This window comes from Symphalangus syndactylus, chromosome 21 (assembly GCF_028878055.3).
Source record: "Symphalangus syndactylus isolate Jambi chromosome 21, NHGRI_mSymSyn1-v2.1_pri, whole genome shotgun sequence".
Taxonomy (NCBI): Eukaryota; Metazoa; Chordata; class Mammalia; order Primates; family Hylobatidae; genus Symphalangus; species Symphalangus syndactylus.
The window spans coordinates 36149374-36176577 of NC_072443.2; the positions used below are offsets into that span (position 1 = coordinate 36149374).

A 27204-nucleotide genomic window follows, 5' to 3' on the forward strand; every position below is an offset into this window, starting at 1 on the left:
GTCCATTTTTTCTTTAGATTCTTGAGTATATTTTTTAAAGTTTTGCTAGTTCCAACATCTGTGTCATCTTTGGGTTGTTTCTATTGAATAATTTTTTCCCTTAGTAATAGACCACATTTTCCTGCTTCTTCACATGCATAGTAATATTAGATTTTAGGCTATATATTATGGATGTTACATTCTCGAGCGTCTTGATTACATTTTCTTCTTGTAAAGAGTTTCGAGTTTTGTGTCAGGCAGTTAATTTACTGGCAGATCACATTATCCTACTAAGGTATGATTCTAGTCTTTCTTCAAATGGGTCTAAAATACACATTTCTTTAGGGCATAATTCTTATTTCTAAGACATGGTCTTTCTGGATTCACAACTTAACCTATGTGGTTTTCAGTGAGGTTTATACACCATGGCTAGTCAGAACTCAAGTATCTGCCAGAGCTGTGTGGCCTTTACAATATCCATTCAGCCAAAAGCTCCCAAGCAGCTCTTTTCTGCTGCTCCTCCTGCAAAATCTCTGCTTGTTTTGATTAGTATTGAAGTAATGATCCAAGGAAATTTAAATTTCTGGTGCTCCTTTTTCTACACAATTCTTCCCTCCATGATACCTTGCCTCCCCAAATTCTAGCTACTTAAGTAGCCCTAAACTCTCATATAGGTATTTTCTGCCCAGTAACTTTACTGCATCCTGTTTGGCCTTCACTTCTCTGTGCAACATTTTTGAAGAAAGATCAGAGTGAATGTGAACTCTCCTTATGTGTTCCATTTCTCTGAAGGATCTAACCAGGCAATGTCCCTTATCCAATACCCCAAATCAGTTGCTTCATATATTTTAAACATTTTTGTAGTTGTTTACTATGGAAAGTAAGTCTGATATCCACTATTCATCATAGTAAAGACTAGAATTCCACAGACATTGATATTTTTCAATCATTGATTATTTTCAATTGATATTTATCAATATTAAGTTCCTAAATCAATCTAAAGTGAATTGCATTCTAGGTAAAAGACCACTCAATTAGTTTAATAGTTTAAAATTAATAGGAGCTAACACATGTAACAGGCTTATAATACAATATACGAGGCTTATTTAATCTTCACTGCAATTGTCTGAGGTAATTACCAATACTGTACAATTACACAGATGGGAAGCTAGGGCACAGTGACTTTCCCAATATAACATAACTTATGAGTAGTAGAGACAGAATTAAAAAGGCAGTATGTCTTCAATGTTAGTATTTTTAACCCTTTACTGTAATGCCTCTGGGTAAGTATTAACTGTAGGGTTCAGCTAGATTAAATTGAGAAAAGGGGTGCTACTTTCTTCTCAAGGAGTTACTTCTAGTGAGGATATTTTACTAAATGATTTCACTTACTAAAATTTTATTTTAAAACACTACTGCAAAGTATATCATCACTTATAATTTCATCATCAGAGCTTGTATTTATTGTACAATTGCTATATGCTAAACAATGTGCCAAGTGTTTTATGTACATTTTTTGTTTCTCATAATAATGCTTTGTGAAAGTAGTGTGCTAGGCTGGCTTAGCACACTACTTTCACAAAGCATTATTATGAGAAACAAAAAATGTTTCTCTCACCTCAACACTTAAGTTACTTGTTAAATATTTACCAGCAAACCATTGATACTATTAAGTCTGTTTTGGAGTAAGGAAACTGATACAAGAGGTGAGGTGGAAATTAAAAACTTGCTGATGTCCCTGCAGCAAATAGCAGCTAAGCTAAAAATTTCAGAACCTAGATCTGTGTGCAAGGTTAGCCATCACACTGATCAGGTGCATAGTGATGACACTGATCTTGATTATTTGGGCATGTAGAAATAGACAGAAGGGAGAGGTCATGCAATATTAGATAATTTTGATTTTAAAGGCAGTTTAAAGATTAGTTTTTTAAATATTTGGACTGAGTATTATTTAAGTAGACACATAATGATTATCTTGCCACTTCTCTTTTTACACTTGGAATTCTTGTTAAAAAAAAAACCCAGATGACAAAAGCATCAGATGCTGTGTGATATCTGCACAGAAATTTTCTTATAGAGATACTTGTAATTATCTTGCCCAGACACACGGTAGGAGAATTATGCCCTGTATTTTCTGCTAAGCAGAGTTTGAGGGTACTGTTTAGAGTGCTTTAAAATGTTTTGGCTCATAGCATTACTAAATGAGCCTCAGAAAGTTACAGAAGGCAATAGGGCCAATCATAAGAAAGTTTTCACTTCTCTTGAGTGCAATAAATAATTAAAACATTATTGAGTGCACATTTTATACCAGGTACTATTTTAAATGATTGATAAGTTTTAATTACTTTGATCTTTGTAATAAACCTATTTTAGGGTATGAAGAAACGTAGGAGTTCCTAAGCTAGAATGGGGAGAAGAAAAGTTGCCAGTTGTTCCTCCTCTCCCCAATCTTGCCATCATAGCTAAATCACTCCTACATCCCAAGTGAAGTTGAGCTACCTCACTTCAAAAAAATATATTTTAAATACACAGTAATAGTTTTATACAATATTCAAATAAGAAAATACAGCTTCCGTTACTTGAGATTTTTCTTTGTCAGATCCAAAATAAAGATCAGAGTAGGCAAGCAGAAGGGCCATGTTTATATTAGGCATCCCTTTCGTTTCACTACAGACCATTATGAATACCCAGCGCCAGCTGAACTCATGACCAACTCGAGACAAAACAGGGCTCATTAACAGAAGGGTCAGAAATCTAAAAGACAAAACAATTTTTACAAAGTTATTCTTTCATATGAGTTTCTTTCCATTTCATGCTACTCTATTCTAATCTACTCCCTGTAGAATTCCTAACTCTCAAACAAATGAGACATCTTTCACACACTGTTGACATGACACCAAAGAAAAGCAGCAGGTATTCCATAGAGAGACATGCCAAGAGAATGGTATTATTCTTTGTTTCTTTCTACTAGGTGAGTAGCATAGTAACTTTACATCATCCTTGAGTGGTGCTCCTTCAGGAGGAAAAAGAAAAGTTCGAGATGTCTTGTACATAAATTCTGAATCCCCAACCCAAATAAAAACAAATCTAATGAATAAGAAGTGAGAAAATGTTCTCTGTTTCTTTTTGTTTATAGATTTTAATCTTGCTGAATTGGTCCAATATTGGCCAGATTATTTTTCCTTCAGTCATATATCATTCCTATGTTTTACACTAATTTTATCTGATAATTTGGGAAATAATTTTCTTTTACTTGGCACTAGATGCCTTGACTTCAACAATTCAACTAGATGGAAGTAGAATGTTAACCATTTGAGTAATGGAGATTAAAGAACTATGAGACTCCAGTTATGGTGGTTTTTCTCACTCTATGCTATCTCCTTTTCAGCTACATGAACAGACTTCTTTCTACCTCTTAACAATGGAAAGAGAAACTACAAAAATTATTTGAGAAAAAAAGACGTTTACAAAAGGGGCTTCCCTATGATTTTTAAAGAGCAATTTCTAACTATAGTTTTTAATTAATAGAAAATTGTTTGTTATATAATATTGAGCAAAAACAAGATTTTTATTTATAATAGGTACTTAACTTCATGAAATGTCATTACAAAAACATTGGACAAAATATGTCAAATGTTAATTGTGTTTTTTTCTAATTAAAAAAAACAGAGTTTGCATTGCTTTGAAATTTAGTTAAAAGCCAAAAAAAATTACAAAGCATTTATTTGCTGATGATCCTTGGAAAGTTTCAGTCAATTTTTCAATCTAAGGTACGAAATCTTTGTGTTATTTAAGAGATGATCTTCAAACTGACTCAATTATCTATAAATAGAAAAATTTTAATGATGTTCTTACCTTAAAACAATCAGTGTGAAATAGATATTTAATGAATAGTATATATCAACGAATTTTATATACAAATATGTATGTGCAGGAATTAGAAGTCCAAAGAAAGTAAACACCATGAGAAAAGCAACACGTGATAGAAAAGTCCAGAATCTGCATTATTCAGAAAAAATTAAAAATATTTATAATTAATTAATTTGACATCTTTATTACAAGGTTTATCTATGTGAATCATTGTGCTAATGATTACCAAAAAATGAATAAAACATTTACAAACAAATTTGACTTGTAGCTGAAAATAATGAAAAGTTATTAAATTATTTTACACAAAAGAAATTATCTGGATAAAGAGGAATTGAAAATATGAGATGGGTGAGAGTCAGTAAAAGATCATAGAATCAATAAATTTTAGTCTCAGTATGGTTGCAGAATTGTGAGAATTTAGGTACTAGAGGGCATATAGTGAAAAGATGAGAGATGGTACAGCTTCTATGTTAAAGAGTTAACATGGACCTGTTACAGGTTGTTTTGAGATGTTAGTAGGATTTAACACTATTATCTTAGATTTCCACTATCTTCAAGAGTAGAAGTTGGTACATACCATATTTTAGACAGTAAGATTCTTGCAATTGAGTTTATGAAGTAGTTATTTGTACAACTGTGGGAGTGGGTGGTTAAAGAGGAGTGGTGGACATACTTATACAAGGAGAGAAGATCCAGGAATTGAAAGATGAGGGAGTAGAAGGATTAACTGTATGATTATTGACATCACTAAGAATGGTGACAGAGTAATATTGGAGAGTCACAGTAAGACAGGAACTAAAATCTTCACAAAATGGAAAATGTGACTTGAGTTCTATAGATAATCACAATCAAGAGGCAGATGGTATATTCTGATGGCACGAGCTTCAAAATTGGATTCTTTTAAGGAAGTAGGAGATAGAATGATTTAGAAATCACTTTGAGGTACAGAGAGATCACCTACTTCAATTGTAGGCTCAATAGTACTAGGAATGCAGGCAAGAAAGACATCACAACTTATAATGAATGAAGAATAAACATAAGTAATATATTTGAAGATCCAGCTTACAGTTGGAGCAAGAAGGAGAGGAAAACCTTCAGAATCATTCCCCATATATATAACTAATACTTGTGTAGCATTTTAAATTCTTCCCTCAGCTGTGGTCCGTTTAATTTTGCCTAAGTGCAAGTACAATTTACTTCCATTGTAATTGGCATGGAATTTTATTGAAGTGCTCCAGAATCCTATAAGACCCTATATCTTCTAAGCTTTTTACATTAGAATTAATTCTATCTTCTATAACGTTGTCCCGAAACTCTAAAAATCATGGTTTACTTTCAGGGCCTTTGTTAACACATATGTTTTCATTATGTGGTTCAGGTCAAGTTTCCACCCTACGTATTGAAGCATTACAGAAAGTGCTCTTCGTTTTTGCTGATTACTCACCCCTCAGATGAGTTCCCTTGAGCAAGGCACAATTTGCACTTTTCCACCCATAGTCTTGCTTACATTTAGCTTGGTCATACTTTCTTTTATAACACTGCTAATCCTCTTCAAATGCCCCAGCTTACTCTTCTGATTTGCTTTACACAGCACCTCATTGTCCTTAAAATACTGATCTTTAGATTTTTTTTGCATTAAGTTCAACTTAATTAAACTTAATTTTAAAATATTGCATTAAAATATTAAAATATTACTTCTCAATTACTGCACTTTTGGCACCCTCTTACTAGTGGGTACAAGATTTTATATGGGAAATTATTGAGGAGATAATCAGAGATTTGAGGAATGAGTGGGGAAAGAGAACCAACACGGACTCAAGGTAAGGTTACGAATTTGCTTTAAATTGGAGGATTCAAAGACACAGGCAAGAAAAAATAAAATCTAGGAAAGATTTTTAGTTGGGCAGCTTTCAAGTCTTTGAAAATCTTACTTCAACCATGTAGATGTAGATATTGTTACTATTATAATATTATAGCTTCCATTGTATGAAATAAAGTCAAAATATGCTACCCACTTACTCAAGAAGAAGTGTTTCTTCAACTCCTGCTTTAAAACTTGTAGAATTTAAAAGAAGTCCGACAATGGCCAGAGTAAATATTCCTGACATTCCAACTAACTCACCTATTTTTAAAAAGAAATAAATATAAAGTATTAATTTAACATCAACAGCAGCACAAATTTTACCTGAGTTAAAAGTATCAGATGTTGTGACAGTACCGTGACTTTTATAGAGAGGCAACTAACTTCACTTGATTTCAGCTGAAAAATATTGCAAATTATTACCACCACCCCATGTCCTTTTTCTTCCTCCAACTTATATCCAATTGTATTATAAAGCCTACTATGGACATCTTTGCACTGCTTCACACACCCCATTGAGGCTAGAGCACACTTTAGAGGTCTGGTTGTTTCAGATGGGTTCTGGAGGGTTGAAATGAAAATCAGCTGATGATTTCGTGAACTTGCCCACAACTTCTTAGCAGACATAGTTCTAGTTAATAAGTAAAAATTGAAATATTTGTTTTTAATACTAAAGAATATTGTGGACATGCTACTTTTATCATATATTAAATTGTCATTCATACTTCGACTAGTTCTGTGCCCTTTGCGTTTCTTTGACTTACTTTGCATTCTTGTATTACAACAGTTGTATTTTAATTACTGTAGACCTATTAAAACATTTAATTATCTGGTAGAGAAAGTTCTCCACTTAAAAAAATTGTCTTGTCTGTTCTCACACATTAATTTCTCTAGCTTAACTTCTGAAATTGTCATGAAATTTTAGATAGGCACGGTGGCTCATACCTGTAATTCCAGCACTTTGGGAGGCTGACGTGGGATGATTGCTTGAGCCCAGGTGTTCGGGGCTGGCCTAGGCAATATAATGTGACCCTGTCTCTACAAACAATTTTAAAAATTGGCTTGGCTTGCAGGCACATGCCTGTAGTACCAGCTACTTAGGAGGCTGAGGTGGGAGAATTGCTTAAACCCAGGAGGTTGAGGCTGCAGTGAGCCATGAGTACTCCAGAGCCCGGGCAACAGAGCAAGACTCTGTTTCTAAGAGAGAGAGAGGGCTGGGCGTGGTGGCTCACGCCTGTAATCCCAGCACCTTGAGAGGCCAAGGCGGGTGGATCATGAGGTCAGGAGATTGAGACCCTCCTGGCTAACACGGTGAAACCCCATCTCTACTAAAAATATGAAAAATTAGCCAGGCGTGGTGGCGGGCGCCTGTAGTCCCAGCTACTCGGGAGGCTGAGGCAGGAGAATAGCAAGAACCCAAGAGGCGGAGCTTGCAGTGAGCAGAGATTGGGCCACTGCACTCCAGCCTGGGTGACAGAGCGAGACTCCATCCCAAAAAAAAAAAAAAACAGAGAGAGAGAAGGAAATTTTAAAACCAAAAAAAATTTCTATCATTGTTTGATTTGGATTGTAATAAAGTTTAATTTAGTGAAATTAATGCCATTATTACATTATTGAGTTTTCCCTTCTAAAGATGGAAAATTACAAGTTGTCTATTTTTTATTTTAGTCCTGGCTGAAAATGGTAACAAAGGCAGAGTCATTGTTGAATCGTGAAAGAAGAAGAAATCATGGACATAGGTTCTTTGAAACAATCAAGCCCTGGATTAGGTATTATAACTTGTTAGGTGATGGTGAAGTCGGGAAAATATTTATAATGACTATCTTGAAGGTACTAATAATATAAACATGAAGCCATGTCACAGGGAAAGTCTTTTTACATTAAATTTATATTTACTCTGTATCTTGCTTTAATGAAATTCTGTCCTGGCAGGTTTCTTCCTAAAATGTTTATTGAGACATCTTGACTCTAAAAGTTTAAAATTATTTTCTTAAGTATAACCTTTAATCTTGAAACTAGGATTACTTATTAAAAATAATGTTAGAGGAAATTATATTTGTTAGATTTTCTTTTAGGAATCTAAGTATACATACACATGAATACTAGTACATGAGGAATCTACCTGAATTAACTGATCATTCTCTCACTGTCTGTTAATTCATTAGCTTGATTCTGTAACCCTCAGTATATTATAATTGAATTTAATCCACTGATTAATTCATTAGAAAGCCTCAAGATCCTCTGGTCTGCCTTTTCCTCTTCAGAGGGAAAAATAATAAATTCCCATTACTCTAGCACTTCTGAAGAATAGTTTTTCTATGCTTCAACTTATTCAAATTTTATATTTCTTAATAACTTTTATAATTTTCTATGTTTAGGTTCAAACTATTTGTTAAGTTTATTCATTGATATTTTATAACTTTTTACCAATATAAAAAGAATCAAATTTTCATATTTTCTAGCTAGTCATTGCTGGCTGATAAAAATACCATCAATTGTTTTGGATAACTTTATCTTATATCAAGCTATTAAAGGGTCTTGCTGACTTTGTTTACCAATTAATTCTGTTGAATTTTCTATATGATATAAAATGTTGTGATCAATCTAACCATTTTTTCTTTTAAAATATGTATAAATGTTCCCCCTTATTGCATTAGCTAGAGCCTTCAGAATTATTTTTAATCATGGATGTGAGAATATACACCATTGTCTTATTCCTAAATGTAACAGAGACATAGTACAGGTGAGGTAACTAGGTGTTATCTTGCATGTCAATTCCAAATCATATGAAGGGCTGTCTGAAGAACTGAGTTAAATGTAATTCTGAGGCTGTGTCAGGAAACAGCGGTATGGCTAATTATCAATAGCTACCATATTTTTGTGAGGAGGTGATTGTGGGACATGGATTAATAATATTGAGAGATGTTATAACATTTAGCTTTACTTGATATGTAACTTCTATTTTGATTGCCTTTTTGATCTAACAGTTACCAAGACAAAATATCTAATTTACAGGTAGAAACTGCCCCCCCCCGCCTTTTTGTTAGAGAGACGGCTTCTCTCTTTGTTGCCTGGGCTGGAGTGCGATCATAGCTCACTGCAGCCTCAAATTCCTGGGCTCAAGTGATCCTCCAGCCTCAGGCTCCTGAGGAGCTGGGACTACAGGCATGTGCTACCACATCTAGCTAGTTTTAAAAATTCTTGTAGACATGGGATCTCACTATCTTACCCAGACTGGTCTCGAAATCCTGGGCTCAAGTGATCCTCCTGTCCCAAGGTGCTAGGATTATAGGCATAAGCCACCACGCCTGGTAGGAACTCTCTCCTTGTAATTCATATTTAATTTAATTGCATCGTGGTTGAACAATGTTTGAAATTTTATTGAAATGTTCTTCGAGTTAATTTCTGCAAATTGTCTACAGGTATATGTAAAGGATATGCATTCTGTTGTGGGAGGTAAAACTCTATATATCTTATAAACCAACCTTATAAGATATTTAAATATTTTTATAGCCATGATCATTTTTTGTTCAATTAGTCATGAAATTCTCTGGGAAAGGCATAAGAATTTATCTTTCTGTAATGATAGTTTTGTCAAATTTTTCTTTCTTTTATAATAGTATTTGCTAATATTGGTACATTGTTTTCTGTTGTATAGATATTCATATGTTTAATATCTTTTGATAGATTATTTTAATAAAAATATTCTGTCTAGATCAGTTGAATGTTTTTACTAACTTTTGCCTGGTATGCATTTTTCATATATTTTTATTTTGAAGTTTTCTATGTGATTTTATTTTAGGCATAGGCCTCTCACTTACAAATATAAAAGATGAGATACAGAATTGAAAAGATGAGACTTATATGATTGACATCATCACCAAAAACAGTTGACATCCAAAATTGAATCAGTTTTGAACTTAGAATTCCAAACAAGAAACTTGCTATAATATATGAACAAATTCCACCCACGATCTCTTCAGCTACAAGAAAGGGGCGTAAATAAGAAATAGTTAATAGAACTTGCCCTTAATTTTAATTGATATTCCAGGTTTATTTTCCTTTTTGTCATTATCTTTAAAATTAGCTAACTGCCACAATGAACATGAGAGTGCAGATATCCCTGCAACATATTGATTTCAATTCTTTTGGTTATATACCCAGAAGTAGGATTACTGGACCATATGGTAGAGTTCTACTTTTAGTTTTTTGAGGAACTTCCACACAGTTTTCCATAATAGCTTTACTAATTTACATTCCCACCAACAGTGTACAAGAGTTTCCTTTTCTCTGCAATCTTACTAACACTTCTCTTTTATCTTTTTGATAAAAGCCATTTTAACAGATGTGAAGTGATATCTCATTGTGGTTTTCATCTGCATTTCCCTAATGTTTAGTGATGCTGAACATTTTTTAATGTACCTGTTGACTGCCGAGTGCTGTTGCTCATGCCTATAATCTCAGCACTTACAATCCCTAGGGAGGCCGAGGTGGGCAGATCCCTTGAGGCCAGGAGTTTGAGACCAGCCTGGCCAACATGGCGAAATCCCATCTCTATTAAAAATACAAAAATTAGCTGGGTGTGGTGGCACATGCCTGTAATCCCGGCTACCTGGGAGGCTGAGGCATGAGAATAGCTTGAACCCGGGAGGCAGAGGTTGTAGTGAGCCGAGATCACACCACTGCACTCCAGCCTGGGCAACAGAGCAAGACTCTGTCTCAAAAAAAAAAAAGTACCAGTTGACCATTTGTATGTCTTCTTTTAATGTCTGTCTGTTCTTAGCCTATTTTTTAATCGGGTTATTTATGTCCAACATATGGAGTCAACCTAAGTGTCTATCAGTGAATGAATAAAGAAAATATGGTAAACATACACAATGAAATATTATTTGTCCTTAAAGAAGAAGGAAGTCTTGTTATTTACAACAAGATGGATGAACCTAGAGGACATTATGCTAAGTGAAATAAGATAGGCATGATCTTACTTATATATAGAAACTAAAAAAGTTGAACTTACAGAAATAAGAGTAGAATAATTATTACCAGAGGCTGGGGATGTAGGGAGGAAGAGAATAGGGAATTGTTGATTAACAGGTGCAAAGTTTCCAAGAGAAAGCAGTAATAAGTTTTTAGATCTATTACACAGCAAAGTGACTATAGTCAATAATAATGTATTGGTATTTCAAAATAACTAAGAGAGTAAATTTCAAATCTCTCATCATAAAAAATTATAGTTAAATGAGGTGATGTTAATTAGCTTGACTCAATCATTCTACATTGTATATATATATATATCAAAGCCTCACATTGTACCCCATAAATGTATACATTATGATTTGTCCATTAAAACTAATATTAATAAAAATAGCTCATTGTCTTTGGGGTAGATGGACAAATTTTCTTGTTTCTGTGTTGAAAGAGTTTATTTTCAACTGCTAAAAGCCATGCATAAGTTTGTAAAATTTCGTCAGTTTAGTTTAAGAGCTCCTTTCGGTCTCCATTAAGGAATTTATACAGTGCCTTTAACGTGTCAAACATGTAATAGATTTTAGAGATATATGAAGGAACAAGTAGGAAGTCCCTAAACTCATGGAAGTGATACTCTAGATCTAATGTAATACACACAGGAAGTACAGAAAGAGAAATGTCTCTAGGCCTCAGGTGGGTGAATCTCCTGCATTATCTTGGCCTGCCAAAGTGACTGATCGCTTCCTTATTTTTGAGCATTTCATATGTTTTAGCTTTTCACCCTGATAAACAATGTTGCAATGTATATTTCTGTACATACATTTTTCTGTGCTTCTCTGAGTGCTTTTTAGATTCCAAAAGTAAAATTCATGCACCAAAAGATATTTGCTTCTTTGGTGTTGTTACTTTTATATTTTGCCTAATTGCTTTCCACAGAGCAATGTCATGATGCCCTTCCCAGGAAAACAGGGAGCCCGAGGCCATCATAGGCTCATTTGCTGGAACAACACATGGCTCTAGGCCACAGGAGCTCTAGGCACAGAGCTGGTCATGGCAATAATTTTGAGTCCAGCATCTCCTGTCACTAAAATATAGGATGGAGGCTAACTCTAGTTGCAGAAGCATACAGGAATCTGGAGTTAGAAGACCCCCGTTTGAATGTTGCTTTTTCCTTTAAGAAAGGAAAATACATTTTAATAAGTAACATGTTTGCTGACTAGATTTGTTAAGCCAGGAAAAGTCTCAAAGCAAAGCCATTACTGCTTATAGTGTTTTAAAATTTCTAGCACTCAAATTGGAAAGAGTAAGAACTCTGAGTGAAATAATCTTTCTTAATTTTTCCCTATTATAAAATATGTGCTAACTTCACAGATTAGTAACACTGTTTAAATAATTACAGAAGTGGCTGGGCGCGGTGGCTCACGCTTGTAATCCCAGCACTTTGGGAGGCCGAGGCGGGCGGATCACGAGGTCAGGAGATCGAGACCACAGTGAAACCCTGTCTCCACTAAAAATACAAAAAATTAGCCGGGCGTGGTGGCGGGCGCCTGTAGTCCCAGCTACTTGGAGAGGCTGAGGCAGGAGAATGGCATGAACCTGGGAGGTGGAGCTTGCAGTGAGCCGAGACTGCACCACTGCACTCCAGCCTGGGCGACAAAGCGAAGACTCCGTCTCAAAAAAAAAAAAAATTACAGAAGTTATAAAAACACTGGTTACTCTGAAAAATATTGATTCACAATTTTCAAATGAAATAGCAGTAAAGCTTATTAAGCATCTTTATTTCTTAAGGAAAATTTGTATTTCAAAGGTGTTGAAGTTCAGAGAAAGTCCTAATGTCTAAAAAAGTAAATTCATCGTTCTCTTTCTCCTACAGCAGAGTTTTTACTGTTGAAGTTATTACTATTATTATTTTAATAGTGATTACTTACAGTTTTTATTCCTCTGAAATATAAAAAAATAAAGTTCCATTCCATTGATTATTATCAAAATTACAAGGCAAGCTCTATGGAGGCAAGGGGACTTTGCTTATTGTGTTTATGGTTAAATCCTCAGGCCCTAGAATAGAAATTCTCACATAGTACATATTAATAAATAATTGTTGAATCAGTAAATGAATGAACTTCCATATCAGAACCTTTATTCTTCCTTTTCCTTTCCCTTCTCCCAACAAGTACCAAAAAAGTTCCCCTGATTAGCCTGTAGATGTCATTTCTGATATAAGTTTCCCTGAAAATACGTGGTCAGTATATAGTATCTTAAATAAAGCCTGGTAGAACACTGAACCAGGTTTAGTAGGTGAACATGGATCCTCCTGAATGGCATGCATGATTGTATTTCTTTCAGGTTTTTCAGTTCCCCCAAGGGTGGCCCTTGAGTTTTTTAAATGTTCTGAATATAGAAATTTCTTTGTTGCTCACCTTAGTTAACTTCAGGAAGGTCATAGCTATAGGAGGTTTTATGGTGAGTGCTCTCTGAGTGCCATATTGCGTCACCTCCCTTTGCACCCTGGGTTTTAGTAGAGGTTGTGTTTATGGTTATTTGGCTTTCACACACATCACAGATGGTGAATTGGAAGTACCTAAAGACGATGTACCTTTCTGTGCTAAACTGAGATTCCAGGTTCACCACAGATGCTCCAAGCTTCCATGGGCTAGGTAAACTAACACCATACAGAGAGCTTCACCCATCTGTTGTCCATAAGCCTCAAAGGCTGAAAGCAAATACCTCCTATGCCCAAGTGGGGTAACTGTCCACCACCTGGATCAGCTCCTTTGAGGGAAGGGTGAGAGGGGTGGTGGTCCTCAGGATGATTCTTCTTGGGAAAAATATTCTTCACTTCTGAGTTTTAGGATAAGGCAGGAATAGGAAAGAATAGAGGTATACAGGGTCCCTGGTTGCACAACAATGAAGCACTCTCTAGGGACAGGGAAAACAGTTACAGCTAAAATCTCCCCTTCTTGAGTAGTAAGAGAGGTAATTTAAGATATTCTTCATTGCTGAGGGGAGGGGGGGAATAGAAGAATCCCCTTCTTCACATAATCTAGGGGAATTCACATAATCTAGCTAGGCTTAGAAATTATCTGACTTTCTCATTCATTCTTCCCAATGGTTTTAGAAATCAATCTCCATGAATGGAGAGTTCCTGATATTACTCACTTCCATCCAAATTTTCCTCTATTTATGATGGCATTCTAAGTTTAAATGTCTATCAGTTGTCCTTTTCCTCTGCCATTAAATGTGCATGTAGTGGTAAATCCACTGCAGCAGAGTGGATTGTTTGATACCATACAGATCAATGGATTAGAATATGTTGTGGAGGCACCTCCTAAGCACACCTTTTCCACAGGAATGGGGGTAGTGGTGGAATGAGACAATGCTACATAAGACCTTAGAACAAAGAAGACACCCAGTGCATAGAATAGTAGGTCGTCAGTTTATCAAGGAGACTGTAATAATTGCTTTTCCAAAACCAGTGCAAGTGCACCACAATAAAAAGGTAAATAAATTCTTAGTAATATTATGGAAATGCTTTGATTTCATAGACACCCTGAAAAGATCCTATGAACCCCCTTCCTCCACTAGCCAGGGATTCAGAGACTAAACATTGAAAATGACTTTTCTAGGAGGAAGATACAGGGTTTTGACCAGAGAGGAGCACATAAGTTGCTTCTAGGGATGGTGGTAACATGAAATTTCTTCTCCTGATTAATAGTTATATAGCTGTATACATTATAATCACTATTATAATATACATATATCATTTATTTTATATACACACATAAACATGATAAAGGGGAAAAAAAGTACTTATGGTTTAGGGCTATCTGAAAGCGGTGAATGAAACAGCTCATGGAAACTTTGCAATCCCTCTGCTAACAAGCACTATTCTCTGGCCCTGTAGATGGCTAATAACTCATACTTCCTCCCTTATTTGACAGCTTTTTATGTTGCCAGCATGAGATATAGTCCCAGGGCAAAGGGAAGAGAAGCTGCCTCCTCTCACTACTAGTGGATGCACTATTTGGCTTATCTTCTAAGCTCATCTTCAGCACATAAAAAAGAACATCCCTCATTCTGGTTGTCTGGCATTCTGGTTCAGCCCAGGCCTGTGGAATGTTGCTCCCATAAGCATCTTCATGAAGAGTCTCAACCCAGTCTCACAACAAATATGTAACTAACATTAAGTAATGTATAATAGTGCTTTGTAAAGAGTAAGTCACTAAACCAATACTCACTATTATCTTCCTACAAATATAACTTATGGTAGGATATTACAAAATACACATCAGCTTTCAGAAAATACAGGATTCTGATGTTAAGAAAAATTTTTAAAAAAGATACGTACCTAAGGTATGGTTTCTTTTACTTTGTAGTCTTTTGCCAAAATCCATAATACTAGTAAATGTAATTAATGATATAACAGAGGTCATCAGACTTTCTCCATTAATTAAACTGATGAGGCTTCTAGAAAGCCCTACATATGTTGAGGGGGAAAGATGTTTTTTAAAGTGAGAAAAACATTAAAAATTAAATGTTAAAGAATACAATTTTCTTAGCAACTATAAGGATGGTCTTAGCTATGGATTTACTGTAAGTTAAGTTTAGACAATCATAATTGGCACTAAATTAATTACGATCGTTATGTTTGTGTGAGATAATTAAATTTCTCATTCCTTGCTTCAAAGCACAGAGGAAAACATGAAATTTATTATTTTTTTAATTCAGTGAGTTGTTCTATATAAATACATGCATGATAAATCAGATATATTTAAGGCAAGACAGAAAATGATGATTGAGGAATAAAGTAAATTTACAAACCAAAGCTTTATAACATGACATCCAAACAAATATTAAGGCACTTGTTCACATAATCTAGCTAGGCTTAGAAATTATCTGACTTTCTCATTCATTCTTCCCAATGGTTTTAGAAATCAATCTCCATGAATGGAGAGTTCCTGATATTATTCACTTCCATCCAAATTTTCCTCTATTTACGATGGCATTCTAAGTTTAAATGTCTATCAGTTGTCCTTTTCCTCTGCCATTAAACGTGCATGTAGTGGTAAAACTACAACTTTGAGCATCTATAGTGATTTTCTAAAAGCCATAGGAGGAAATGTTATTATACAGCAAATGTACTTTCTGTGAATCAACCACTCTATAACTGCAATCACAACCTAACTACAGTCAGTACGCTGATAGAAGAGAAGAAACACCAAGGCTGTTCCTGTGTGGCTCAATTGCCTTGGCCATCCCATACTTCACCTCTGCCTGTATCTATGCCCTTCGCTGTAAGACTTGGCAGTGATTCTCACCAAAAAGATCTAGTTTGTTTTTTTATGAGACTCGATGAAAGCAGAAATTTTCTGCCTCCTCTCTGACTCCTGCCACCGCCATGGCAGCATTCCTCTATAGGAATATAAGAGATATAAGAAGGAATCGTAGATCTTCCCAAATGAGGCCATCCTGGATCACTTAGCCTCCCCAATGTCCACCAGCTGGTTACAGATTCCTTAGTGAACCTAGCAAGATCAGCAGAACCCAGCCCATATCATCAGAACTGCTGGATTCATGAGAAATAATAATTGTTGTTTAAGCCACCATATTTGCAGTTGTTTATTACTCAGCAAAATCTAACTGATATTATTGTATAATTATTCCATTTTAGAAAATGGAAGTATGGCAAAATGTAAATACTCAGAAATACTTAGTAGATGTAAGGGCATAGGAGGAGTCAAAGGACATGAAAAGCTCAAGCCAATGTGAATGTACTTATGTATTCTGACTGTCCTGGGCAAATTTTTCATGTATATATTTAAAAAAAGTATATATATGCACATACACATGCACACACACATACACATATATACATATATCTAAATCTTATAAATCTTGCTTTGTAAACTCAGGAACAATGCTGCCAAGAAGAAATTACTTATAAAAATTTCTTCTGGAAAGATACAGGGAGGAGACAGACAAAATTCTGAAAGTAATGGCAAGATGGACAAAATTTATGAACATAACCTTGCAAGGTACTCTTCATAAATCAAGTTCAACAGCAGCAGGGTAGAAAATCAGTGGAATACTAGATTACAAGATAACAAAGTTAGACAAGAGTGAAATCAGATCTCAGGTATCGTAAGAGTCTCTCAAATATAGAGGAGAAAAGGGCTGGCACTGACAGTCACAAGGAGGCAGGGATGTGTGCTGAGAGTATGGGGAGGAAGACAAGAATACAGGGTTGGGTGGTGGATGTTGGCATCTTCTTCTAAAGTGTCATCTCACTCTCTTAATGTCCTTTGTCTTGAAGGCTCAGCTCTCATTTATTCATATATTTACACTTGATGTGTCTCCCCTACTCTATTTCTACCTGCGTTAGATAGCTATTTCCCCTTTAATTGGCTAGAAAGTAAAATTAAAATTGAAAAGAGTACGCATGTTGTGTGTGTGCAAATGTGTGCATGGGTTGCCATATTAATATTCTATTTTAAAGCAATTTTTCTAGTTCTCATTATTAAAAAGTGATGAAGGGGGACAATAAAGTTATTGTTTTTCTTGCATGAGGCTTTTTTTTTTTTTTTTTTTTTGCTCTTCTGGGCTAAATTGAGTTGGCATTTTACTTTTAAATATAGATTGATTTTTCTTAAAATAGTATACACTCAAAACGCTGTGTGATTGATGATTTTACCATTTTTTGGCTTTTTAGGTTTTCAGTCTTGATGATGACAATGACTCCAAAAGCAAAATATTTTTAAAATGGCATTGTCCTAATGATTATTTCCAAAGGAAAAGAAATATTGGGCAACAGAAATGTCACCACAGTGTATATGCAATATTGTAACATCCCAGAACTGTTCTGTTGGCTCAAGGTAGAAGTATGTATAAAGTCAAGGGTTCTAAACTAATCCCCTCTCCTATTCCACAATTGCATATAATACTTTTTTTGACACTAAGTAAGCCCGTCACTGGCATTTCTTCTGCCCTAAGCATGACCTCCAGAATCTCTGCTTAATCCTCAACCCCCAATCCCTCACTACCTGACTTCTCATAGTGAAAAGCTACCAAAAGCAAAACATCTTAAAACAAATACAAGTTCATTATGAAATATGATATTATAAATATAGAAAAAGAGAACAATATACCTACCAAGGTCTCTTACAGCAGCTGCGGTTAGCATGGGATCTGAACTCACAAGGATAGCTGAAAATAATAACCGTGAGGTGGGCTTCAAAAGTAATTTATTTACAGATGCCAGATACCAAAGAACTAAGATATAATTAACCAAAAAGCCGGGAATTGTAATTAAAAGTATCTGCAAAGAAATTTTACAATTAGAAAAATCAGACTGCTTTTGTAGTCCATTTTAAGAAGAAGATAATCAGCATTATTGGAGATACAGAATCAACCAACACCAACAGTACCCACCAGCAGACAGAGGAGTGGGGCCATCTAGCTCACGCTGCTTCAGCTGACTTCCACTTGACCAAAGATGCAGGAGATGGCTTGGCAGAGCTCAGCTGAGACAACCCAAACCCCTTTTATGTCTATTCTTTTTGATTTCATCTTTTTGTCATTTGTCTGAATTCCATGTGTCTGGATTTGGCTTAAAAGTATAAATTATTCTAACAGATTATTTGCTTCTAATGCAGTTTAAGTAATGGCCTGTATTTACAAAACTGTTTTGATTACTTTGAAAGAAACGTACACCCTACTTATGATTTGGAGTGTTTTTTCTTGAGGTCTTTCCCTGATACAGTTCAAATCTCACATATTAAAAAACTTATGGTTTTTGAATTAAAGTTTAGCTGCTTCTGTGTTTTCTTCTCTGCTTTTATTCTCTTAGATTTGAATGTAGGAAGCTCTAGAACATAGGTATTTAAAACATGACTTTTCTTAGCAATTTCCTTTTACTGGAGCTAATACACTTTCTCATAGCACTCTTGTAGCATTTCAGTGTTAAAATTATATCTGGTATGAAGTTATGCGAGTCAGATTTTCAGAATTACTGTTTTCTTTCATAATTTTTCCCCTGGGTCTTTGATATGCTAGGCAATTGCCAAGATATGGCTTATTCACTAAATTATGAAGCTGAATTTATTACTCCCATACCCTTTTCTTTCTTCTTTGTTCCCTTTTTGGAAAAAAATATTTTAAAAATTTGAACATAGATAATATGTGGTTCATGAATGAATGATATTACCAAAAAAGAATGCTTACCTGCCAAAATAACTTTCGAAGCATGTATGTATCCATGTCAAGTGCAGTAGTAAAGAAAATTACTGGTGTAAATATACGAAAAAATAAGTCTGGACTCATCCATTGTATGGTGTTTGCGTATCTTTGGACCTAATATTATACAAATATATCATCTTCTCATTTATTCATCACTATTAGAATAGAATACATGCTAGGCACTCCTAAATCTAACAGTAGAGAAAGACAATTTTTAAAAGATATATCACACAAAGGAGTAAGTGATCATATCAAATTCTAGAAACTACAAATAATTGACCATGGCTTATGTAGAAGATATGTGTGGAAGAATAGAAGGGATAGAGACTGGAAAGTTAATGCAATTCATGCAATAACTAATTAACAATGTTTAACATGAGATATTTAGTGGAAATGTGTAACTCCTCTTATAGGTATCCATTCAACATTCACTTATTAGGGAAACACTGAGTACCTACTGTGTTAGGTAATATCTTTGCATTTGGGAGATAATTCTCCATGCATCTCTTGTGTTTCTCCATGGTTTATGCATACAGGCATTGATTGTTTTTCTTCCAGACTATCTTTTCATGAATGTAGGTATGGCTTAGAAGGCAGAGCAAGTGTCTTCCTCCAGAGCAAATGACAGGTTTACTTTACTGTCCAGTGTAATAAAGATAGTATCTCCCTCAGAGACGTTTATTACATTTAAAGAACAGATACAGGAAGTACATTGACATGGGTACTAAAGAATATGCAGCAGATTTTCAGGCAATCAAGACGAAGAAAGAAGTTTCAGGTAGGTGGATAATCATGCACAAAATTCACAAAGGAGTAAGTGATTGTACCAAATTCTAAAAACTACAAATAATTGGCTATGGCTTATATAGAAGATGTGCGTGGAAGAATAGGCAAGAGAGCAAATGAACTTACTACCCATTATAGAGGATTCAGGTTCTCTAAGCTTACATTTCTTCTCCTGTGGCCAGATATATAACCCAATGTAGGTGCAGATTTCACCTGGCCCTCTTTGCTTCTTTGGGATTATGGTTCAGGAGACAGGCACAAGAAAGTGTTAACTCTGGTTATTGCTATTGCTGTGGATAATAAAACCCTTTTTCTCTGGTCCAGGAGTCCCATCTCTTTTTCTGGGATCATGAAACTGGCAGGCTAGCTTATTAGCTGGCAAGTAGAGAAAAATCTTAGACCCTTCATGGGTCTTAACATTGGTCTCTTCCTTTGAAGGAGTTGCTGACAAATAGTAAAGCTTAAAGAAGTACTTCAAATTGCATCTGTGTCAAAATCATATGATTATAAAACCTGTTTATGACAGGTAAAGTAGTAAACTGCTTCTGGTTCTTACATGAATACATGTTTTGTATAATACTTTTAACATTATTGACTAAATTTGTTTGGGAAAGTCAATCATTTCAGACAAGTTCTCACATCCATTCTGATTGACTAGGGCAGATATTGGCAAATTATCGCCCCTTGCCCAAATCTGCACACTTAAGAGACTAGTTTCTCTTCTAACAGAAACCCTTTAAAACCGTCTTCATTGAGGAAATAGCTTAGTTCAATATTATAATATTTTTGCTACTCAAGTCCCGTACCAGCAGTACAAAGTCTCCCTGAGCTCCTATGTCACTAGCCATTTTTTTTCTAAGCTTTTAAAATCTGTTTAACATTCCTTGGCCACTAATACTTTCAGTAGCTGTATGTACTCAGTAGCTGTATGTACTCAGCTTTTGCAGATCTCAGCTAGACCTCAGCTTTTGCAGGCCTGGCTCCTTTATCTACATGCCTGATGTGATGCTAGCCACATCACAATCATCTATCAACTGGCAGAACAGTGAGGGGATGAATAATTTTTGCAAATTTTAAATGCCATCTCTGCATTTATACAATTCTCAAATAAATAGTGTAAAATACTCATTTACAATACACACCTGTGAAGATGTAAAGCTTAATACTTCAAAACTGCATCCAAGTAAAAATAATATCACAGGGACAGGAATTGGAAAGTCTTCCAAGAGCAGGTTCAAAAATGCTGCAAAAAAAATGTTGTTACTGAAAGGCAATGAGATATCTCATTTATAGAACTTTAATGTGACATGATTTCTTAAAATTGTGAACAATGTCTTACAGTTTCACTACTTGTTTTCTCTTTTCGTGAGTTTAAAATCCTCCCTCACACTTATCAGCACACAGAATCAGTGTAACTGTTAATCTACCAGGTTACTGTTTTACCTCTCCTATGATGTATCTCATGCTCATCTCCTTAGAAACTTAACAAACATTACTAGCAATTATTGGCTCTTGGGTTACTATTGAAATATTTATAGTAGTTTTGTACACATTATAAATCAGAGATTAGTTTCTTTAGCAATCTTGCAATAAAAGATTAGTAAGTAAACTTTAATGAAATCTTCTGGTTCAGGAACAATGAGAAACTAGACCAATTTAAAAAACTAGTTGTGGAATAGTGGGTTTTGCTGCAACTGGTTCATTTTCCTCCTGTTTTCACTCATTCTGGCACAATCTGGCACCATCGTCCTTCTTGTAAGGCCGAGCGAGCCCGAGAATGCAAAGCAGAGAGGTAGGACCGAAATTGAGGTGAATCTGGGAACCTGACAATGGGTCTCCGGGTGCAGTCTCTGAAACTGGAGGATATGGGGAGAAAGGGCTCTCCGATGCGGAGATAATAGAGAAGCTCTTGGCATGGTTGGCTGCAGGTATGTGATCCCGGAGGAGCGGGAGTCAAATAGGATACGCCGACTATTAATTCAAGGAACACTTTTCTGAAACACTTTGCCACAGTGAAGGAAATAAGAAATTGTATTCTCAGAGATTTTGGGAGAAGATGCATGGGTCTTGGAAGATAATTACTCAAAATATGCAGGGAAGGAATAAAAGTGAAGGGCGTTTTTCTTACAGAACATCATTTGTCATATTTATTTGATCAAGACGTTGAAGATTTATATCATAAGGATCTAGTTTGAAGCACTAAGAAGAATAAGACATCAGTTTAAGAAGAGGAATATGAATTCTGCTAAAATTGAAGCAAGAACAAACATCAAATTTATGTTGACACTTGGGTGGAAGAATGGTGACTTAATTGATGCTTTATGAAAAGTTTATATGTGTCTGGAGACAATGCTCCAAAGAGAATGGTTTACAAATGAATAATTAGTTTTAAGAAGGGATAAGTAATGTTGAAGAAGAAGCCCACAGTGGCAGATCATCCACATCAGTTTGTGAGAAAAAAATTAATCTAGTTCATGGCCTAATTGAAGAAAACCAACAACTAACAGCAGAAACAACAGCCAACACCATAGACATCTCAGTTGGTTCACCTGACACAATTCTGACCGGAAAAGCTCAGCAAACTTTACACCTGAGAGGTACAAAAACCATTGCACCCAGATCAGCTACGGACAAGACCAGAACTTTCAATGGATATTTTAAATAAATGGGCTCATGATCTTGAAGCATTTCACTGAAAACTTGTAACAGGAGATGAAACCTGTCTTTACCAGTGCAATCCTGAAGACAAAGCACAATTAAAGCAATGGTTACCAAAATATAGAAGTAGTTCAGTCAAACTACAAGTGGACTGGTTGAGAGCAAAGGTCATGGCAACAGCTTTTGGATGCTCAAGGCATTTTGCTTGTTGACTTTCTGTAGTGCCAAAGAATGGTAACATGTGCTTATTATGAGAGTGTTTTGAAAAACTCAGCCAAAGCTTTAGCAGAAAAATGCCAGAGAAAGCTTCACCAGAGAGTTCTTCACCACAGCAATGCTCCTGCTCGTCTCTCTCATCCAACAAGGGCAATTTTGTGGGAGTTCTGATGGAAATCACTAGGCATTCACCCTATAGTCCCAGTTTGGCACCTTCTCACTTTTTTTCCCTAATCTTAATAATTTTTTTAAGGGCAGTACATTTTTCTTCAGTTAATAATGAAAAAAAAAACTGCATTGATGTGGTTAAATTCCCAGAACTCTCAGTTCTTTAGGATGGACTAAATAGCTGGTATCATCCCTTACAAAAGTGTCTTTAACTCGATCAAGCTAATGTTTAGAAATATAGTTTATACTTTTATCTTTTAATTCCATTTTTCCACAAATTTTTGAAGTCTCCTTGAATATCCACCCTTTATAGAGGGGAAAAATTCTTGTGACTATTCATGTTAACTTAAATTAATGCTGACTTAATTTTCTATTTTATAAATAGACACAGACATAAAAATTGATACAAATTTTGTTTATAGCCCTTAACAAACAAATTTGTGAAATAAATGCATTCAGAAACAAACTAAAACAACATTAATGGAATGGATGCTACTGTTTTACCGAGGCGTAAACATGGTACTGGCTGCTAGGGAAAAAGTTACAGTCATGTGCCTTGTGATGATCGTTTTGTCTACAACTTTACTCTTTGCAGACCTCACGACTATTGAAATGAGGGGAAGGGATCTGAATTCCCAAAAGAATGTCGACTGGGCATGGAGGCTCATGTCTGTGATCCTTGCACTTTGGGTGGCCAAAGCAGAAGGATCCCTTGAGGCCAGGAGTTCCAGACTAGTCTTGGCAACAAAATGAAATCCTGTCTCTACAAAAAATAAAATAATTAACGAGGCATGGTTGTGTGTGCCTGTGGTCTTAGCTGCTTGGGAGGCTGAGGTGGGAGGATCACTTGTACCCCAGGTGTTGAAGCTGCAGTGAGCTGTGATTATTGCCACTACAATGGGTGACAGAGCAAAACCCTATCTCTAAAAAAAAAAAAAAAAAAACACTAGAATGTCTTTGTGCTATGCAAATCCTAATTTGAAGAATTCTGCATTAAATTCTCTCCAAACATTTTTCTAACTCCAGTGAGCAGTTCAGTTTTTATTTGATTCAGTATTAGGCCTGGACAGTAGTTAACTAAATTGGATTAAAAGTTAACTGTTTTGGGAACTAATAAGGAGTTTTTCTTTTTTTAGATATAGGCAGTCCTTGCTTTGCACAGTTTCAATATGCATAAATATCGGTTACCACAGTTAAGTTAAATAAAACCAGTCCAACAATGTGGTTAATATTTCCATGACCACAGTATTGAGAAAACTTGCATAAATTTTGCTGCTAGCTCTTTAGTCCACAAATCACTGTGCAAAAAAAAAAAAAAAAAAAAAAAAAAAAAAAAAAAAAAGATGTGCATCATGATCAGTCACTTATTACATTACTTCTTTCAAAGTTTGTTGGTGATTCATTACTGATCATCTGTTCAGTTCATGCACAGATAGCAAAGCACAAAGTGCATAGTAGTGTTGCCTCCTCAACCCCAAGGATTAAACTCGTGATCATTTACAAAAATAGATAATCAAAAGAGGTAATTGGTTAGCAAGGGACAGGGCAGCAAAGAAAAGTGATAATGCTGGAAGTGAAATTGGATGTGATTAGATTTGAAAGTGGTGACAGCAAAGCAAAGATAGGTTGAGACTCAGACCTGCATGAAACTGTAATACAAACCTATTTAAAAAGTCTGATAAACGTAAAAAGGTAAAGTTGCTTCAACGTCTTTCAGTTTTAATTGCACTGGGAACAGAAAGCTGCTTGTGGTTGAAATGGAGCATTTACTTGTTTGGATTGAAGACTAATCAAAAACAAATCCCAATCAGTTTGACTAGCATTCAGGCCAAAGTGATAACTTTAGTTACTGAACTGAAAGAAAATGGTAACGACAAGAAGACTGAAAGAGAATATATTATTACCAGTAAAAGCTGGGCTCATCATTTCAGCAGTTGGCATGAATTGATGTTAAGCTATCTCATGAAGCAGCAAGCTTCAGATAGAACGTTACAGAAGATATAGCTGACTATGGGAATGTTAACGCTGCTGCTGTTCAAGAGGCAGTTCTAGATATGTAGCCAGGGGAATTTAGCAAAGTCAAATGTATAGACATACATTAAGAAAGTGGTTGTGACGTAAAGAACAACCATGTCTCAGGAAGTGATGCCAGCAAAAAACTTTACATTAAAGGAGCTCTCAGATACTTCATTACATTGAAAATGCAAAGGATAAACTTTTGGAAGCTGACCCAAAGTTAAGAAGGAGTGAGACAATTTGCCAAGGCATAGAAAAGATGCTCACTAGTAAGTTATATGATAAGACAAGCACTATTCAAACTATTCTTGACAAAATTATAAAGAAATGTTTTAGTGTTCCAATGTTTCTAATATTTTGAATTACTAAAATTTAGTATACTAAATAAATATTAGTTTTACATTATTAGAAAAGAATACATTTTTTTTTTTTTGAGATGGAGTCTCGCACTGTCACCCAGGCTGGAGTGCAGTGGTGTGATCTCGGCTCACTGCAAGGTCTGCCTCCTGAGTTCACGGCATTCTCCTGCCTCAGCCTCCCGAGTAGCTGAGACTACAGGTGCCTACCACCACGCCCGGCTAATTTTTTGTATTTTTAGTAGAAACAGTGTTTCACCGTGTTAGCCAGGATAGTCTTGATCTCCTGAAATATTTATAGCCAACACAGGAGAGGTTTTTGTTTTGAGAAGGTGTGATGCTATGTCACCAAGGCTGGAGAGCAGCGGTATGATCTCAGCTCACTGCAACCTTCGCCTCCCAGGCTGGAGCAATTCTCCCACCTCAGCCCCTCAAGTAGCTGGGACCATAGGTGTGCACCACCACTCCAGGCTAATTTTTTTGTGTTTTTAGTAGAGACGGGACTTTGCCATTTTGCCCAGGCCAGTCCTGAGCTCCTGAGCTCAAGCAATCTGCCCGCCTTGGCCTCCCACAGTGCTGGGATTATAGGCATCAGCCACCGTGCCCAGCCAGGAGAGTTTTTAATCTAGCAAATTTAAAAGTCACAGAACAATCATAAATTTTTGCATAGATTAAGATTACACTGCATAATTTCAGCTTGCATGCTCAAAGCCAGGACTGTTGCGTGTAAAAACAAGCTAGGGAGTCTGCAAATTTAACCAGATGTAAATATGCACATCAAGTCTACAAACAGCTACATCTTTCCTTATGGTATTCAGTTATAATTTAACATTTACTTCTTTTTTTTTTTTTTTTTTTTGAGATAGGATCTCGCTCTGTCACCCAGGCTGGAGTGCAGTGGCATGATCTTGGCTCACTGCAATATCCACCTCCTGGCTCAAGTAGTCCTCCTACCTCAGCCTCTGAGTAGGTGGGACTACTGGTGCATGCTAACATGTGCAGCCAATTTTTGGTTGTTGTTGAGACGAGGTTTTGCCATGTTCATGGGGCTGGTCTTGAACTGCTGGACTCAAGTGATCTGCCCATCTCAGCCTCCCAAAGTGTTAGTATTACAGGTGTGAGCCACTGGACCTGGCCTAACATTTGGTTTTCATATTGCATTTATGTGTTGCTATATCAAAAGCTTTGAAATAAAATTTTTATAATACTGTGAAAAAAAAATTACTTATTACACATTAAAAACCCCATAACAAATATTTAACTTTGTGTATTATTGTTATAAAAGTGCAATAAGTAATATCATAACATTTGCTTCCATTTCATTTTTTTCTGCTTCTTTGTAATACAGTCCCTAATCAGGACAAAGAAAGTGCAAAAAGTGTTTTCTTTTTGTTTATACCATGTTCTTTTCTTCTCAAAATAGCAGGCATAATTTATAATTTGGACAAAACCTATGGGACACCCTGCCCCAACCCTTGATTTTCTGCCTGTTTTCTTCAATTATCTCCTTCATTGAAATCTGACCCTGACATAGCAAGTAAGAAGGTATGAATGAACACTTTGAACCCAATAGGGTGAATGTTATGAAAATCAGATTCTACACGTCTCTCCATAGGAGCAAATTATTATTGGATTCATTTGATTGAAAATATTGAGATAAAGGTATAAGTTTGAGAACAAAATTATATCCTATTACTTCTACTTTCCTTAATTCTATATGGTAGCATTTATAAGATGTACCGGAAGAAGAAACTCAGATAAAGAGATACTTACCTCCAATGGTGCTGATCAAAGACAATGTTAGAATGACTTCAGGGAGGTCCTCAGGAGTACTGAAAAAAAAACTCCTTAAATATTCCAGCCATGTGTCAGAAAAATTTTTATGAAGATTGATGTTAGAAACAATCTCCGTATGATCATCCATCTTGTTGTTTTTCACAGTCCATCTGAATCTAAGAAACATAAGATTTGCCTTCTTGGTGGCCTTCTAATAATTTTCTAAAAAAGAAAAAAAGCCCTATTCTTTAATTATTTCTAGTGATTTCTCATGGTCTGCCAAATTTAGGGATGCCTCTCCCTTCTATGATGCTTTCA

The 27204-nt window shown here is 35.6% G+C and overlaps 2 protein-coding genes across 2 annotated transcripts in view; one reads left to right on the top strand and one right to left on the bottom strand.

The window, feature by feature from the left end:
* Positions 1-27204, top strand: part of CD200 (CD200 molecule) — a 256287-nt gene that overhangs the window by 147608 nt on the left and 81475 nt on the right. The window lies entirely within an intron of this gene.
* SLC9C1 (solute carrier family 9 member C1) overlaps positions 1-27204 on the bottom strand; it is a 181683-nt gene that overhangs the window by 136035 nt on the left and 18444 nt on the right. Inside the window, 10 exon segments of the mRNA XM_055260281.2 lie at positions 2559-2733; positions 3835-3978; positions 5869-5971; positions 9532-9693; positions 15024-15152; positions 17825-17990; positions 18896-19024; positions 20839-20939; positions 26884-26941; positions 26943-27062. Coding sequence (XP_055116256.2) covers positions 2559-2733; positions 3835-3978; positions 5869-5971; positions 9532-9693; positions 15024-15152; positions 17825-17990; positions 18896-19024; positions 20839-20939; positions 26884-26941; positions 26943-26975 — 1200 coding nt within the window. The 5' untranslated portion in view covers positions 26976-27062.